Genomic DNA, 16,630 nt, shown 5'->3' on the forward strand with positions numbered 1-16,630 from the left:
CTCCCCCCTGGATAACTATATTCTTTTCGTTTCCACAGACAGGCTATTATGTCTGCTCTCATCAGGAAACAAGCGTGATGTTACGCTAGCCAAGCGGCTAACATAACCCGTAACGGTATTCTACCGCAAACCGGAGAGTAGAGAGGCGCTATCCCCATGATTTTCCGTCATCTTGCTGTGTTTTGGTGAGGATGATAAGAAAGCAAAGAAAAGGATGCTCTCAGGCTGTGGCAGCGAGCAGGTCCCTTCGCTCCTGCTGCCTACGGAAGCTTGGAGGGTCCAAAAACTCGTTTGCTTTATATTCTGTTCATCTGATACAAGTGAATTGATAAACCGCTTTTGTCAGATGATAATAATAATGATTATTAATTGAAATGTAATTTAAATTACACTCTTATTTCACAAGGCAGTGGAAAAAGAGAAAAAACGCCTAAAAAGAAGAAAAAAAACTTATGAAGCAGCACTTTAACTATTTTTCTTTTTTCTTTAGCTCGTCCCTGCTCCCTGAGCTCCGTAACAGGTCTCCTTGTTTCTCTCTCTGACTGATCACCTAGTCGATTTACCGATTATTATGGGTTTGGTCTACTAAAACACTTTTACTCTATTTGTTTATTCTGGCATCATAATAATATTCACACATAAGTATGGTTTGTTCGTTATTTAAAAGTGTCTGAATAATAACAAAGTTTAAACAAGACAGAACAAAATACAAATTTATGTTTAGCCTATTTTGTTTTTACATAATCTTATCTTGTTTATACAGACGTAGATATGCTAACCGTGCCTTCTAAGTTTTGTAAAACCTCAGACGGACCAAAGTTTGCGTAACAGATTGGAAAGTTGCTCCCACTTACCTCATTGGCAGACTTGGTCATTGGGTCTTGGGAAACAAAGACATTTGTGATATGTATATTTGTTTATTATATTTTAGATTCTAAAACACCTGGCATCACAGTAATATTCACAAACATTTTTTTTTATCAAAATAGTCTAAACAACAAAGTTTATCTATATATCACTGTGACAAGGTGTTTCCCAAGGTAGTACAAACATGAAAAGCTAAATACAAAACAATACAGACATAAAACATGCTAAATCAACCTTATAATAATTTTATTTAACCTCAGATGAACTTTTTAGAAGTTTTTGTCCATGCTTTATACAGGTTTGCTGTAACAGTTTGTATTTGCTCTCACTTGCTTTGCTATAATTGGTTGAAGCGTCTTCGTCAACTACCATACTAGACTATAGACTATACTAGACATAGACTATTTGTTTATTATATTTATTTATTAGACTTTAGATTATATATATTGTAGATTTGGTTTACTCTTTGTTCTCTTTGGTCTTTTTAAATTGGAGAGAAGCTTTTATTCATTTGGTATTAAAGTAAAATGCCACCAAAAATCTGGCAACAAAATAATACTCACAAACATGGTTTGGTCTTCATTAAAAAATAGTCTAACTATACAGACATAACACATTTCAAAGGTTAATTGTAACAGTTCATAGGATTGCCCTCCCTCTTACCCGCTGACTAGTTGGTCATGGGGTCTTGGTTGACTAACTCTTGGTCTATTTGTATATATTTGGTCATTAGATTGTACATCATATACTCTTTAAGTTTAGTATGGTCTCTTTAACTTGGGGAAAAGATCCAAGTCATTTACCAGATGTGAAATTCTTATAAAACATCTGGCATCAAAACGATTTTGACGAATATGATTTGGCCAATTTGGTGTATTCTTATTGGATATAAAATTTCTGCAGCCAACATTGATGGGGGAAATAATAAGAGAATAAAAATTACAATAATATGAGAGAGCAAGATGAATGGATAGAAAATCTATATTAAATTTTGGGGGAAAAAACTTAACTGTTGCCATGCTTTCAAGTTAAGTAGTAACAGAGGATATGGGTAAGTGGTGTGTACAGTACCAGTGTTTTCAGTAGACAGATGTCGTGGTTTTCTGTGCCATCTAGTGGAAATGTGAAAAAACTGCAGGTCAACTCCATAGAATCAATACCAGTAGTGTTCAGATCAATGTCTGTTACCTGGGTCAGCATTTAAAAAAAAAAAAAAAAAAAAAGTGCAAAGCACCGTTCAAGACGACTGGACTCTTGGATACAACTAAAAACGGGACATGCAGATGAAAGCAATCAGAAACAAGAACTTGATTGAACCATTTTATTTTCTCGAGGACATTTATGAAGCCAGAAGGAAGATCTGTTTTTCTTATCATACACAATGTCAAAAACAATGAGTTATTTTCTGATCACCATCACATCAACATAATAAACACACAGTACCAACTACAGTCACTGAAAGCCAGGGGTTTGGTACAGAGCCTGGTTTACCAAAGGCATCTTGGAGTTTGATCTAGGTTGAATTATAAAACCATCATAAAGGCAAAGATGATCTTGCAGCTAAGACACCTTTGGGAGGCCAGGTCTAGATATACTTAAGTCTATTCAGTTTCCCCATGTTAGATTCATACTCTGTTATACTCTCTTTCAGAACTTCACAAGAACGGTCAAGGAAAAATTACAAGGAAAGATTTCAGACAATTCACAATTAGCCGTGGTCTGTCATCTCCGTGGAATGATGCATCAAGAACAAAATGTGTCTCCAAACATGTCACCAAAAACCTTAGACTCAACATTGCAGCATTTTGCACTCGGTGCCCACATCCACATTATTCTACTGGCAGCCAAAGGCTCAGAAAAATAATCTGTTTAGCCAGATTTCTAAGTTTACATAAATGGGATACAGCACTGTACACTGTACAGCAACCAGCTGACAAGAACGTTCATACAAACTAAGATTATAAAGCTTTAATGGTGGCTTCGTGATGCAGCACGAGTCTAATATTGTCTGCTATTCATTGTGCACCCTACACACACACGAGACTCACTTTTAAACACATACATGAAGGAATCTTAAGGAATGTTAGAAAATAATAATTTGGGAACACAGGCATGAAGTTAACATTTGATAAAATATTGTCAAATGTATGTTAATGTGTACATTCAAAACAAGACAGTTTAATTTAAAAAAAAAAAAAGCAACATGAAGATTTGTAGAATTAGATTTTTGTGTAAAATAAGGATATTAAAAATCAGTATCCATAAAGCTGATTATGCACTGGAGTCCATAGTTTTTACCAAGAGTTTTGGGCACCAAACCACCTGAGATTGCTTAAAATACAAGTCAGCGGACCAGTGCATTTATACAAAATTATTTTCCCAAAAGACTCACTTGTTCAACAAAAGGTGATGTTACAGCGACTATTAACAGTTAACAGTTAATATTGGGTGTAAGCTAATACTAGTGTGATGCCCTCTAAAATAAACTCCAATTTCCAGTCTAAGAGAATGTAAGGTTGAACAAATGTGTTGAGAAAGAAAGGACAGCGGTTTTGACTTTGTTCATATGTGACCTGACACATCAGGTTTCCTAAAACCAGCTTCAAGCTAAAGTCATATCGTAAGCCTGTTAAAGTTCTCTGTGCACAAAACTTTGGACAAATGGTCATTTGAATGGTATTCTAGTTACCCACAATCATTTGGCTTCCCCGTCTTCCGGTATCTGATTTATTGTTGTAAAAACTACTGGAAAGGATCACAACATGCATAAAACTAAATCCAAAGGGAGACTCTAGGGAAAAACAGGGAGTTCTGGATGGCAGCTATGTTCAAGAGGCTCACGGGCTTCAAATGTAGAAATCTTAGTGCTATAACATTTTCAGGAAATCAGGAAATGAATGACAGGATGACATATTCAGAGCAAATCTGCTGCTGTGATCCAACTGTATTTGGCCTCCCAAAAAGCATATCCAACTGTCCCGTTACCTTACTAATGATTCCAGATCAGTACTCTAATTCAAAACTTTACAGATTCTCTGTGACTTCTACAGTAGGAGGCCTGACAAATACTGTATTTGGGCCACTGTGTGGATTAAGGACCACTTGCTTATTAGCAAAGAACAGATGCAAAAAAACAAAAACTGACAGACCAGGCTACAAACACAATGGTAAACACCCTCATGCTTCACAGGAAAAAGAAAAGAGAAAAAAAAAAAAAAAAAAAACTCATGTATCCAGTGTACACACACACACACACACACACACACACACATACACACACGCACTCACACACATATATATTTTCAAATACTCTAGTGTAATTTTTAAGTCATCATTCATCCAAGAGTGGTCAGAAGAAATTATGCCTTGTAAACGACCCAAGCGGTATACAATTTGATGGATGCGCCACAGCTGCAAGTTGTCATCAAAGCTCTTAAGACTACAGACTCCTGATAAGCAACAGACATTAATGTACAATCCTTCAAACCATGTACATTTCTGTTTGTACTACTCATTTAGCTCAACTTTTGCAAATATACAGGGCTCACTCGGAACCCGAAAGCCACAAAAACTGCACCGGTGTCACGTGAGTTTTCCTCCTCAACCTTTATGTTTGAGACAAAAGGAAGCGCCAACAACTCTTGCATGAATGATGGTTAAAAATAATACCAGGCAAATAGAGACATTTAAATAATTTACGATGTATTTACACAATAATCCATCTTATTTCCCAGCAAGGTCTTTTTTTTTTTTTTTTATCTTCGTTGTGTGTGAATGCATCCTCTAGTCACCCATCTTTACTTTCGACGTCTGTGGGAGAAAAAAAAAAAAAGTAAACAGTTATTACAGAATTTTAAATGCATACACAACTGGAATCACTGTCAAAGAAACACATCTATCTAGACCATTGTGGAAATAATTACTGTCTTTGCACTGACATCTGTAAAACATCTGTCAAACCATGAGTAGATTCCTCCTCTAAGGGAAAAAGAATGACTATGAAAACAATAAAAAAAAAAAAAAAAAAAAAAAAAAAAAAAGCAGCCTGTCTCATTCACCTGCAGAATGGCTACAATAACACCAAACAGGCCAATGGCACTGCCAAATATTTCCACAATGAGAATCTTCACGAAGAGGCTGGCGTTCTGGGCGTCTGCCAAAGCTGCTCCGCTGCCCACGATGCCGACACAGATGCCACAGAAGAGGTTAGAAAAGCCTACAGTCAGACCGGCTCCAAACATGGAGTATCCTAGTCGGACAGAAAGCAAATCAGAGTCAGATATTCGTAATCCAGAAGTTGAATGTACACATATTAAAAATGTTAAAATTGTCTATATTTTTTGAGTTGGATATTTCTTTTAAGACCTGCATTTTAGTAGCTTTATGTCTGCTTTCTTACCAGCTTGGTAGTTCCTTGCTCCAATGGTCTCGGGGGTTGTTCCACTGAAGTTCTGTAGGATGAGAGATTATCTTTAAAACCAACCAACCATCATTGCTGTGGAGTCTAAATCATATTAAGCTTCTTTCATCTCCTATATATAAATATATATATAATACTTTAATTTATGGCTGTGCATTCTTCTGTATAGTACTGCTGTCTGAACTTTCCTCTGAAGACAAAATGGATAACTGCAGCTTTCCTGAACATGAATGATGAAAATGCTCATTGCTCACCTCAGCCATGTTGCTGATTACAATGGCCATGATGATCCCATAGATTGCGACAGCTTCACAGAAGATGATGCTGGAGGGACACATTAAAAAAAAACAAAAAAAACAAACAAACAAATGGAGTGAAAATTACTGTTTCAAACATGCAGCTGGTTCTCCTAAGTCTCTACAAAGCACTGCTGCGGAGTAACAAACTGTGATTATGGATGCTTGGTGGAACCGCAATTCACTGGCTGCCCTTTGCAACTAAAAGCAGGACTCAGGATTTTGCTGATGTGGATTTTACTTTAGCACATCTGAGCGAAAATGCATTTGTGTAGGATGCACTTAAGAGATTAGGTAACACTTGTAAAAAGCTGCAGTCATACTTTGACCAGTACTTACAAATGTTTTGGCATTGCTGGCTGGTTTTAAATGGCCACTACATTTCTCCATGAGGAACGCAACTACACAACCATTTCTGCATTTCAAGCATTTCAATATACAGATTAGAAATTTATACAAAAATATAATTTTTTGTTCAGCGGCAATATTCAAGTACGTTCAACTGGATAATCCTGCACAGCTGAGCAGGTACAGTATGTGTGTATGTAACTTAAACAGAGATAATAAAATATCAGATAAATGAGAAATAGATCAAATGGAACTGAATGGTTTTGTTCTTCAGTGAGCCTACCTGACCAAATTCTTAGTCTTGATTCGTGGAGCCTTGACACCACCGCCAATGATGCTTGAGCCAGTGATGTAAATTCCCCTGAAAAACAAAAGCAACAATAAGCACATCTTTAACATCACAGAAAATTAGTGGGAGAACACAACCAAAGATCTACTGATCATTTAATCTTCTATTACTGCTCTGGAAACCACAGGGATTGATAAGTTAAGTGCTACTTAAGGTTTGCTAATAGCATTTGACTGAACTGTAGAAGACCCAATTTACACATATTACTGGACATCCTTGTGCTCAAAATTACAGCTGTAAATAGGGCTGCGCGATATGCAAAAGAAATCATATTGCAATTATTTGGCAGATATTGCGATGGCACTTTCAGTTGGAATGGTCGTTTTTGCATTTCATTTTCACTGAAAAAAATTTAAGAATGATGATGATGGGATTTTTGTTCAGCCAATTCTGCTTGATGAATCTGCATCAGATGATGTCTGTGACAGAGCTCTTTGGCTGGTGAATCAAGAATTTCACCCACTTAGTTTTTAAATATAGATTTTTATTTTTTTTTTCAAGTGACAATGGGCTGACAACAGCAGAGCAAAGTGAGGCAAAACTTCTTTTTTTTTTTTTTAAAATCAGAAATATTTTCAATTTGAATCTCAAGTGTATAATGAGACTGTTTAATCAGATTCAAAATGCATAGTTTTTGTTCGTCTCTCTGCAATTTGGTTTGGTAGTACAGATGGTAGTGTGCATGCATCTCAGTCGTCTGCATGTCCTCTGCTCTAGTCTTTATGATGTGTTCAAGTGCAACTTTTAACAGAAGATGTGAGGCAGCTGAAGGCTCTGCATGAGTCAAGCTTTTTCAGTGGCAGTTCCTTGAAGTCGATTTACAATCCAGACAGTAAATATTTGGACAGTGACAAATTTTTGTTCTTCAGACACCGTGCTTCAGCAAGCTCAATTTGAAATAAAATAACAGATACTACGTTAAAGTGCCAAGCCTCAGCTTAAATATGAGTAGGTTTCCATCAATATAGAAAGGAATATGTGGAAAATATAGCCCTTAAATCCACTTTAATTTATCAATAATAATAATAATAATAATAATAATAATAATAATGTTATTTTATTATAAATTTTATGCAAATGAACAGAACAGACAAGAAAAATGTGTAACTGTCCAAATACAGTGTGGACTGCAGCTTGTCAGGACCACTCTAAAGCAAATAAAATGTAAAAAAAATACAGCTCATCAACAGTCTATGTTATTGTATAATGTAGTTTGAGGGTCACTAACATTATCGCTTATGATTCAGCAATTAATTTTGGAACTTATAAAGGAACACAACCCCATCCAAAGGAAACTCAAGAGTGTTCCTGTATTACTCATTTTCAAATTTTCCAGTTCCACATTTACACATAAGGTTTTTTCCTGAGTGTTTCAAGAATGAGGACATTATTAGATGAATTAATGTTGCATTTTAGGCTGACAAGTGGCTCTACCTCTGCCTTACACATTAAAAATACCTGACAGGTGGCTATAGAGTACTCTTTAAATAATGTTCCTAGTTAAGTACTCACCAGGCAGCTCCCACCACAGACAGAGAGATGGCCAAGCCAATACCCAGATTGGCCCACATGAAAGGAGAAGTCTCTGTCAGGAACCTGTGAGTAAAGAAGTACAGCTGATAAAGCTACTTTATGTGGAAACACTAGCAGTGTTTAGACTCAAGCAAACATACCAAACTCACACTTTTAGGTTGTAAAGTGACGCAAGAAAACTTGCTAGAACTTGAGCAGTCCTATTTGGGCCAGTGCGGGAGTCCTGAATTTTGTATTGTTTTGTCCAAAAAGCTATAGCTACTTTTTATAAACCTGCAGAGAGAAGGCTTGTAAAGGATTGTTACTGGGTTTGTGCTCTTGAATCCAGCCTTTTCAAATGATGATGTCCGGTGTGTGTGGCCAAAATTAACTGCCCCATTCATAGAAAAAAACAACACACACATTAACAATAAAGTAAGAGAGGCTGAGAAGAGTCCATTTATTTCATGTAAAAGGTGACAATGAAAAAATGTGACTAGAAGTGAACATTTTGGTCAAAGGACCATCATTAGCACAACTTAGAGGTAAACTAATTCTCAAGATATAAACCGGCTACCAGCCTTTAAAAAAAAATTAATTTACCCTTTTTGCATCTTTAGAGCTTCTTTTACTTTTTCATCAGTGCATTTGTGCCGAGACTACTTACCATGCCACATCAAAGCGGAATCCAAGGTCAAATATGGTATAGCAGATACCTAAAGAAACCAAAAAATGTATTAATTCCCATGTGGAAGTGTAAAAAGATCTGCCATAAGTGCATTTACAAGTAAGCTTGATGTACGTGAAAGAGGGAATCCCTTAGTATAGACATTTGCTGAATGTTAGTGCATTAATAGACTTTTCCTTTGCACCGTGCCTAATGCAGAGTCACATTAATGTGCTAAAGTCAATGACAGAAGTTGCACCTTCAGTCTGATACCTCACTCTCACGTGAAAACTGCTGCAGTTCCTTCCTAGGACCGTTTCAAACCAGTCAGCTGTATACACTACCAGCTAACCAGCTAAAGTTAGCTTAGCTTGATTAAATGACTTAAACCTGTGGAATGATATGGATCCAATATCCCATAAGAACACACACCGTATTAAGCCTGAAATTAGACACCAGAAATCAATCGTAAACATTGCCGTTCAGTGTTTGAATATCTGACATTTTCTGCGGCAAGCGGTTAGCTATGAGCTACCGGGCATTAGCTAACATCAAGTTTCCGCTAGCGAAATGCTAACTTAGACACCAAGACATAAATGCTTGTCTTAAATGTTAACTAGTAAAATTTTGATAACAAGCAAAGTCAAATCGTGTTCTGTCCTCCAATTACTACCATGCATGAATAACCTTATATCCAGCTGGCAAATTTACCTGCCAATGGAAGCTAGCAAACAAAATGGAAACAGACGTAACCATTCTGGTCCCATGATTTAGCCAGGTCCCTAATAATAGCTGTCAAACGCAAAAAACGCGTTTTTCTGCAAAGAACGAACGACCGACTACACTACGATTGCTGCATAAGTTAAGGAAACAGACGATTTCATTCATTAATTTCATCATTCTCACTAATTATTGAGGAAAATATATTCTTACCGACGATTAGTATGGTGCTCCAAAAGGCCAAAGTGACCCCCGTGTAAAGAATGGCGTGTCCGTTCATCATCCACTCTAACAACATCTATTCGGCAGCCTAACCTGCTGGATCAGCAAGATATACCTGGCTCAAATTTAAAAATTGACGCCAGTAAGACAAAGATAGCGAAATATTTGTCTTTTCAGAAGCGCTGTGATCCGATGGAGGAAGAAGAGCATCAAAAGGAGAAGCTGTGTGGTGTCAGCTGATCCAGCTTGACTAGCATGTGACCGGGGACTCGAGGGCTGCGTTCGGTTATGTTTTCTTTGCATCTCCTAACTAGACTAAGTAGAGCGCATACCTGCGCCAAATCCAAGCAATCCGAAACGTCTGTCTGATCCAGATTATTTGGATATGCGCCACTTTGTAGAAAGTCAACTACTTATGTCAGATTTTTAAAAAGATCCATTATATCCTAAGAGACCGAGAAAGTGTCTTATCTCGCAAATGATTAAAAAAATGTTTGGATCCCCCTTTTCCGGATCGGCATCAAAATTTACTAGGTTCTTCTCTGGCCCATAAATCGGTTCAGTACCTATTGTGTAATATCCGGCTGGTAAACAAACAAACAAACAAACAAACAAACAAACAAACAAACAAACAAACAAACACGGGGGAAAACATAACCTCCTTGTAATAACAATGTGTAAAATGCAAAGTTTGTTCTCCGTCAATTCCAGTGGAGGAGAGTAATGTACAGGTAAGTGGTCTACTGTACATACTGTACGTAGCAACAGTTTTTAGATACTTGTACTTTACTTCAGTATTTCAATTTAATGCTGTCTCTAGCTACTTGTGGTCCTGAAACAATTCAGAAGATAATATTGTAATGTTTAATCCACTCCATTTATCTAACATCTATACCGAGTTTACGATTTCCGGTCCGGGGAACGTTCCGTGAACGTTGATCATTAAATACATGAAAATATAAAATGAGATGACATGCTTTAGACAAAAAAAAGAGAAGACTTTTATTTGGCAGGATGACAACATAAGTGACCCAAGAGCACTTCAACTTCAGAGTTCACAATATAACTGAGGTAGAGTGTAAAAATTGTAAAAAAAAACAAAAACAAACAAAAAACAAACAAGCAAACAAAAAACACCAAAAAACTATTAATTTCAGAGGTTAACCTCTTACATTTGTAGGAAATACGCACTCACTGTGAAACAAAGATTCTTCAAATACTTGTTTCAAAGAAATACTGCTGCAAACAGAAATATGGGTATTACAGTCATATGAAGGAAAAAATGAGCCCAGTTTAAAGGGCCCATATAATCACTTTTTTCAGTGTTTTGATATCCATAAAATGTATTTGTAGTTTTAAGTGCCAAAAACCATCTCAGTGTCGTTTAACATCTCCTCTCTCAGGCTTCTCTCTAGAGCTCTAGCAACAAGAGGTTGGTCAGAGGAAGGGGTCAGAACCTCTCTTCTGAATGGCTAACTGTTTAGTAAGTAATGGTGATGGTCAGTCAGCACTAAAATGAGCCAAACAAATTTTGACTAAAATGCTCCAGCTGGATTTTGTGTGGAGCTACACACCGGAGTCTTAAGCTTGATTCTGTGCAAACTACCAGAACATCTGGCAATAGCAATGTAGCGTCCAGATCCAATGCAAAAGGGGTGTAGCATGCTGCCCCTGCCTCCAGCTCTCTCTCCTTGGGTGCTAGACCCTCCAGGCGGGCCAGTACTGTGCTATTGTGCTTTGAGGCCTGCCAGGGGAGTGTGGTCGCAGAATCCATCCAAGACCATCAGGGACATCAGGGAAGTGGGTGATGGGGCAAACAGGAGTGCTAAGAGTGCTTAATAGAGACTGACTAAAAATAAAGCAAATTTCAGGTAAACACTTTGAGAAACCAAATTCTGAAAGGCTGGACGGTGAACGGGGCATGACGGCGGTGACTGTTTTGTTGTGACATCACAAAGTAACGGAGGTCCTGATGGCACGTTCTAAGGCACAGTTTCTGAATACAGGCTCTGTGCATTTTATCTGTGGATTGAGCGCTTTCCAAGACCTGCTTAATATTAAAAAAAGACATGAAAATCTCACTTTCCACAATATGGGACCTTTAAGAAAACCTGATGGCATTGTTGACAATGTACTGCATTGCAAAAGTGTATTTAATTCAGTTGGAGAACTCTTCACACTAATTTCGCCCGTATAAACTTATTCTCAGGTGTTTTTTCAACTGTCACTTCAGAAAAACCTTTCTCACAACAGCTGCAATTATGTGGCTTTTCACATCTGTGCATTTTGTCAATAAACAATCATCTCTTGGCAAATATAAGGTTACTTGCCTGTATGTGATCTTACATGTTTTCCCAACTGAGACACACTGAAGTATTATCTTTTCCCCCTGGTGTTGCAGTGATGTGGCTTTTCACCTGTGTGGGTTCTTTTCATGTGGACCCATGTTCTGTAACACGACTTTCAATCTCTATGAATTCTAATGTGCCTTTGCAAGTGTGCTGTCCAAGAGAAAATTTTTCCACAGGTGTTGCAAGGGTACGGCTTCTCAACTGCATGGGTTCTCATGTGTATCACCAAGACTAGTTCTAGACTTTTACAATGTTTTGCAAGAATATGACTTGTCATCTGTGTGGATTTTCAAATGACCATTCAATGAAGATTTGTGACTGAAGCTTTTCCCACAGGTGTGGCAGGAGTACGGCTTCTCGCCGGTGTGGATTCTCATGTGGATCACCAAAGCTTTCCGGCTTCTGAGACCTTTCCCACATGTTTTGCAAGAATATGGCTTCTCATCTCTGTGGGTTTTCAAATGTTCATTCAAATGTGATTTCTGACTGAAACTTTTCCCACATAATTTGCACAGATACGGCCTCTCACCTGTGTGGGTTCTTACGTGAACCAGCAAGGCTTTACTAGTTCTGAGACCTTTCCCACATGTTTCACAAGAATATGGCTTTTCATCTCTGTGGATTTTCAAATGCTCATTCAAATGTGCTTTCTGACTGAAACTTTTCCCACATGATTTGCACAAATACGGCTTCTCACCTGTGTGGCTTCTCAGATGTATGATCATTTTGGACTTGAATTGAAATGTTTTTCCACAAATGTCACATTTTAAAGACTTTTTACCTGTGTGAGTATCACAGTGAGTCTCTGTTGTGGCAGAGTTGTATTCATTGTTATTGTGACTTGTGTTTTTGTGACATCTCTTCTTTGGCTTTGGCTCTGCATTTGTAGTTGATCCTGGGTCTACATGCTTGTTTCCTTTCTGATCTTGAATCTCAGCTACAGGAGAGTTGTGGTAAAGGAGCTGGTGGTCACTGTTTGGTTCTGGTTCACTGTGGTCACTTTCCTCATAAGTAGCAGTCAACATAAAGGCATTGGTCTCCTGCTTCACTACAAACTGCTCTCCCTCCTGACTGATGCACAGATCGTCATGTTCCTCTTTAATCTGTGGAATCTCTGGATCCTCTTGGTTCCTCTCCTGGTTACAGAACTCCTGGTCAGTGAGGACTTCCTCCTCCTTACAGACATGTTGCTGTGGGAGCTCTGGAGGGACAAAGGGACACAAGAAATAGGTTAGTAATGGGATCATGGAAAAAATGAGATCTTGATTCACCAGACTGTGAAGCTGAAGGAACATTTCCACATTCATGGACAATAAAGATTATTATTGTTAAATATTTAGAAAATAAATAAATAAAATGTAGAGAAAGGGGAAAATGCACAATAAGTACAATAGATGGTGCAAAACAAACCACAAGAAGCACAAAAAGCAAACAGTGTAAAACTAAAGCACGACACAGGATAAAAAGACAAAGTTAAAAGAAGTTATTCTCACAGTGGTCCTGGCATGTCTTGATAACAACAAGGACTGCTGTACCTCTGCCACACCACTGCCCAAAAATCCTCTCTTTCCATGTCTTGAAGTAAAACGTTTTTCCACCCAGTTAGAAAAACTAAAAGATTATGAGGTTCTCACGTCAACTGGTACACTGCATCAAACACCATATATATTACATACTTCTTAAGACATTAACATGTTTGTTCTCATTTCATTATGTTAGATTGTACAAAGAACCGCTAACTGACCAGACGGTGGTGTGTGTCTGCGATGAAAGAATTGAAGGAACCGAAAACCCCTTGAGGAAGCCCTGTAACTTACAAGTGTGGGATAACATTAAAGCTTCAGTGCAGTAGGAGAGATTGAAGTATGTGCTAAATACAATTTTTTTTTCAATAAGGCAAAGAGCAAGGAGATCAGGTAAAGAAATGCACCAAAAGTGTATAGAAAGTGCTAGTAAGGCCTGTTATGGTGTTTGTGGTGTTCAAAGAAGAGGTGCTCTCAGAAGAGAGATTCCTGAAGATAAGGAGGGCCACTCCTGCTCTTACAGTATTTGGTAGCCTGTTCCACCATCGGGGAACCACAAACAAGAACAGTCTGTACTGCAATTGCCTTGTGTGCAGGGATGGCAATGTCAGACGACATGCCTTGGAACAACGCAGTGGCCAAGGAGGAGCATAAGCCTTTATGAGTTCAGGCAGACCTCTTCTCAATGGGAAATTACATTTATTCAATTTGGACTTTGCCATGAGTGTCACGTTTTAAAGAGTTTTTACCTGAGAGAAGATTGTGGTCACTGTTTCGATCTACTTCACTGTGGCCATTTTCCTCATAAGTAGGAGTTAACATAAAAGCATCGGTCTCCTGCTTCAGTACAAGCTGCTCTCCCTCTTCACTGATACAGAGTTCATCATGTTCCTCTTTAATCTGTGGAGGCTCTGGGTCCTCTTGGTCCAGATTGGAGTTCCTCTCCTGTTTGCAGAGCTGCTGCTCAGCGAGAACCTCTTCCTCCTTGCAGACATGTTGCTGTGAGAGCTCTGCACACAAGAAATAGTGGCAACACACATTAAAAAGTCTCTGAGTTTATCTCACTCGTTTTTAGTGGCAGAAGTGGTTTATTGTCACTGTCTGTTCTTGGTATGCCACTCCTGTTCTACCAGCTTGTAGCCCTTATAAATAGTATACCACTCATGTTCTTCTGTCTTATACCACCTCTCATCTGCACGTACTGACTCATGTTAATACAGGCCACTGCTGATTATGATATGCTGATAGTGTGTGCGCCTTTTGAACAGCTTATCACTGTTAAACCACCACTTTGACCTTTGGTTTGTCATTGCTGATCGACCAGATTATGGCACAAGACAGCCTGTCACTCGACTCGCTCCTCTTCCACTGCTGTATACCAGTCCCCCACAGTTTGCCTATTTTTTACAGCCATATGCAGCTGCTGACTATTGGTTTGTCACTGTGTGTGCCACATGGAAATGGTCACTTATGCTCCACTGGCAGGTAGTTGGAGGAGGCCCATATGAGGGCAAAAATGGTTTCAAGTGTCTCAGACAAAATATAATATTGAAAAAATAAATAATAAATCAGTAGCACTTTATTAGTCTGTATTGCATGATTTTATGATAAAAACAGGGAATGAGCATGCAATGGGTGGACTCTAACATGAACAAGAAATTGGTCTGAAATATCTATAAAACAACATAACATGCAGCATGTCCAGCATCAGTGAAGCCTTACAGTGAGCTGTTCACAAGTTGCACTCTATCAGCATATTATAATCAGCAGTGGTCTGCATTAATAAGAGCCATTATGTGCAGATGAGAGGTGGTATATGCCAGTGGAACATGAGTGACTCACGATCAGACATCTCAGTAAAAAGCGTGTCTGTTAGTTTTCATTAAGACCATTCTGGTTTCACAGACCTGTCATGTGGAACTTTACTTCGGGGTTTCAAATGATAACCAACAGTCTGCGCTGACGGTCACTTCTTCTTCGTACTCGACGATACTGTTGTCATAGAAACATTTCAAAGAGTATTTCTTCAGCAGCAGCTGTTAGTCGCTTTCTGACAAACTCTCTCAAATACTGAACAGGAGACGTCGTTGCTTCATCACCACTGAAATATTAATCTGCGACACCATCGTCTCCCTACACCCATAGAGCTTACCTTGCTAGCGCTTTGTTTACTTCCGCTGGGTGTCACATAGGAAAGTTCCGACAGTGAAAGTCAGTTAGCATTTATTTCCGTCTTCATCAGTACATACAGTAAGTGTCGCTTCATTTCACGGGGAAATTAGTTTATTTTTTCTGTCCAACTACATGCAACTGATGTCTTTTCGAGCTATTCTTAAATTAGTAATTTTAAGTTTAACTTATAAGCAGGGGATCGAGAAACGAAAGAAATTACTTTCAGCAAAATGTAACCCTAACCCTAACCCTTTAAAATATGAATTGTGACAATATACGTGAAACGGCCTCTGTCTGTAACTGAGGCCTTGATGTGCACCATCAGTGCTAAAGCAAAGCTGTGCACTGCACAAAAGGGGGAACTGTAACGGAAAAAAATCATAAAAGACCAGTCTGATAAAACTAGCACTCATTGCCCAACATTTCCATCCTTGTATGTCATCACCAGTTTATAAATCAAGCTATTCATTAAAGAGGTAAGCAAGACTTTCTACCTCATGTATCACATGTATAGACACACCTAAAAAATGTGATTTCTTATTGTAATTTCCTCAAGGACATCACATCATATGTCTGAATAAAGCAACTGTTTGCTTAAGAAATGATGACCCTTGCTATCTGAAACTATCAGATTGTAACAGCCACACTTGCAAGTGTAATAATAAAACTCAGAAAGACATTTTCTTGTTTATGAACCTTGTTGCTACACAATTTCCATCACAGTAGCAGTCTCTAGATGTCACTGTTGTAGTTTGTATGAGTCACTACAGTGTACTGTCTTTCTTTTTTACCACACACACTGTCTGCTACTCCATCACAGATCAGAAATGATTTAATAAGGACTAATGGCATTGAAGCACCTGAAGTCAGCTTATTGACACCAGCTTGGATTCTCTTCTTCTCCATTCAAAGACCAAATGGCTGTTGGTGTTTTTATGTGTCCTCTTACACATGCATAGGTCTTCTTACAGCAGGAATCACAGAGCGAGATCACATTAATTGACACCAACCATCTGTACTTCTACTGTGTAAGTGAAGGGAATACTGGTTCCTTTTGCGTCAAACTGTCACCTCTTATAAATCAATAGATTGATAAGGCTGTGTACAAGAAGGACTGCATCAATCTTTGAACGTGGAACAGGTGCTTAGACCTCAAATGTGTTCATTGAACTGCCCTGGACAG

General features: G+C 38.3%; 2 protein-coding genes across 2 annotated transcripts; both read right to left on the minus strand.

Moving 5' to 3' along the window:
- Positions 1–4,608: 4,608 nt before the first annotated feature.
- On the minus strand, positions 4,609–9,640 carry atp6v0b (ATPase H+ transporting V0 subunit b). Its single transcript, XM_022758178.1, has 8 exons — positions 9,393–9,640; positions 8,460–8,508; positions 7,793–7,876; positions 6,215–6,292; positions 5,542–5,611; positions 5,267–5,318; positions 4,926–5,116; positions 4,609–4,677 (listed from the first exon to the last, which is right to left on the minus strand). Exons 1-8 carry the CDS (start codon positions 9,475–9,477, stop codon positions 4,651–4,653), a joined length of 636 nt encoding a protein of 211 aa, XP_022613899.1. The 5' UTR covers positions 9,478–9,640; the 3' UTR covers positions 4,609–4,650.
- Positions 9,641–10,422: 782 nt separating this feature from the next.
- Positions 10,423–15,423, minus strand: LOC111231086 (zinc finger protein 32-like). The gene is made up of 3 exons (XM_022758070.1): positions 15,183–15,423; positions 14,025–14,285; positions 10,423–12,953 (listed from the first exon to the last, which is right to left on the minus strand). The coding sequence occupies exons 1-3, from the start codon at positions 15,187–15,189 to the stop codon at positions 11,998–12,000; spliced, it is 1,224 nt and encodes a 407-aa protein (XP_022613791.1). The 5' UTR covers positions 15,190–15,423; the 3' UTR covers positions 10,423–11,997.
- Between the last annotated feature and the right edge of the window lie 1,207 nt (positions 15,424–16,630).

This window comes from Seriola dumerili, unplaced genomic scaffold, assembly GCF_002260705.1.
Source record: "Seriola dumerili isolate Sdu_G_001 unplaced genomic scaffold, Sdu_1.0 BDQW01000291.1, whole genome shotgun sequence".
In the NCBI taxonomy this organism is placed as follows: Eukaryota; Metazoa; Chordata; class Actinopteri; order Carangiformes; family Carangidae; genus Seriola; species Seriola dumerili.

Bases quoted from the DNA above. Each gene is read 5' to 3' on its own strand.
- LOC111231086 (XM_022758070.1), bottom strand. The intron at 12,954-14,024 runs GTAAAAACTCTT...TTGTCCCTCCAG, and splicing joins TGACCACAATCTTCTCTCAG to AGCTCCCACAGCAACATGTC.
- atp6v0b (XM_022758178.1), bottom strand. From the start codon at position 9,477: ATGTTGTTAGAGTGGATGATGAACGGACACGCCATTCTTTACACGGGG. The intron at 7,877-8,459 runs GTAAGTAGTCTC...CTTTACTCACAG, and splicing joins TTCCGCTTTGATGTGGCATG to GTTCCTGACAGAGACTTCTC. The intron at 4,678-4,925 runs GTGAATGAGACA...TTTCTCCCACAG, and splicing joins TTATTGTAGCCATTCTGCAG to ACGTCGAAAGTAAAGATGGG.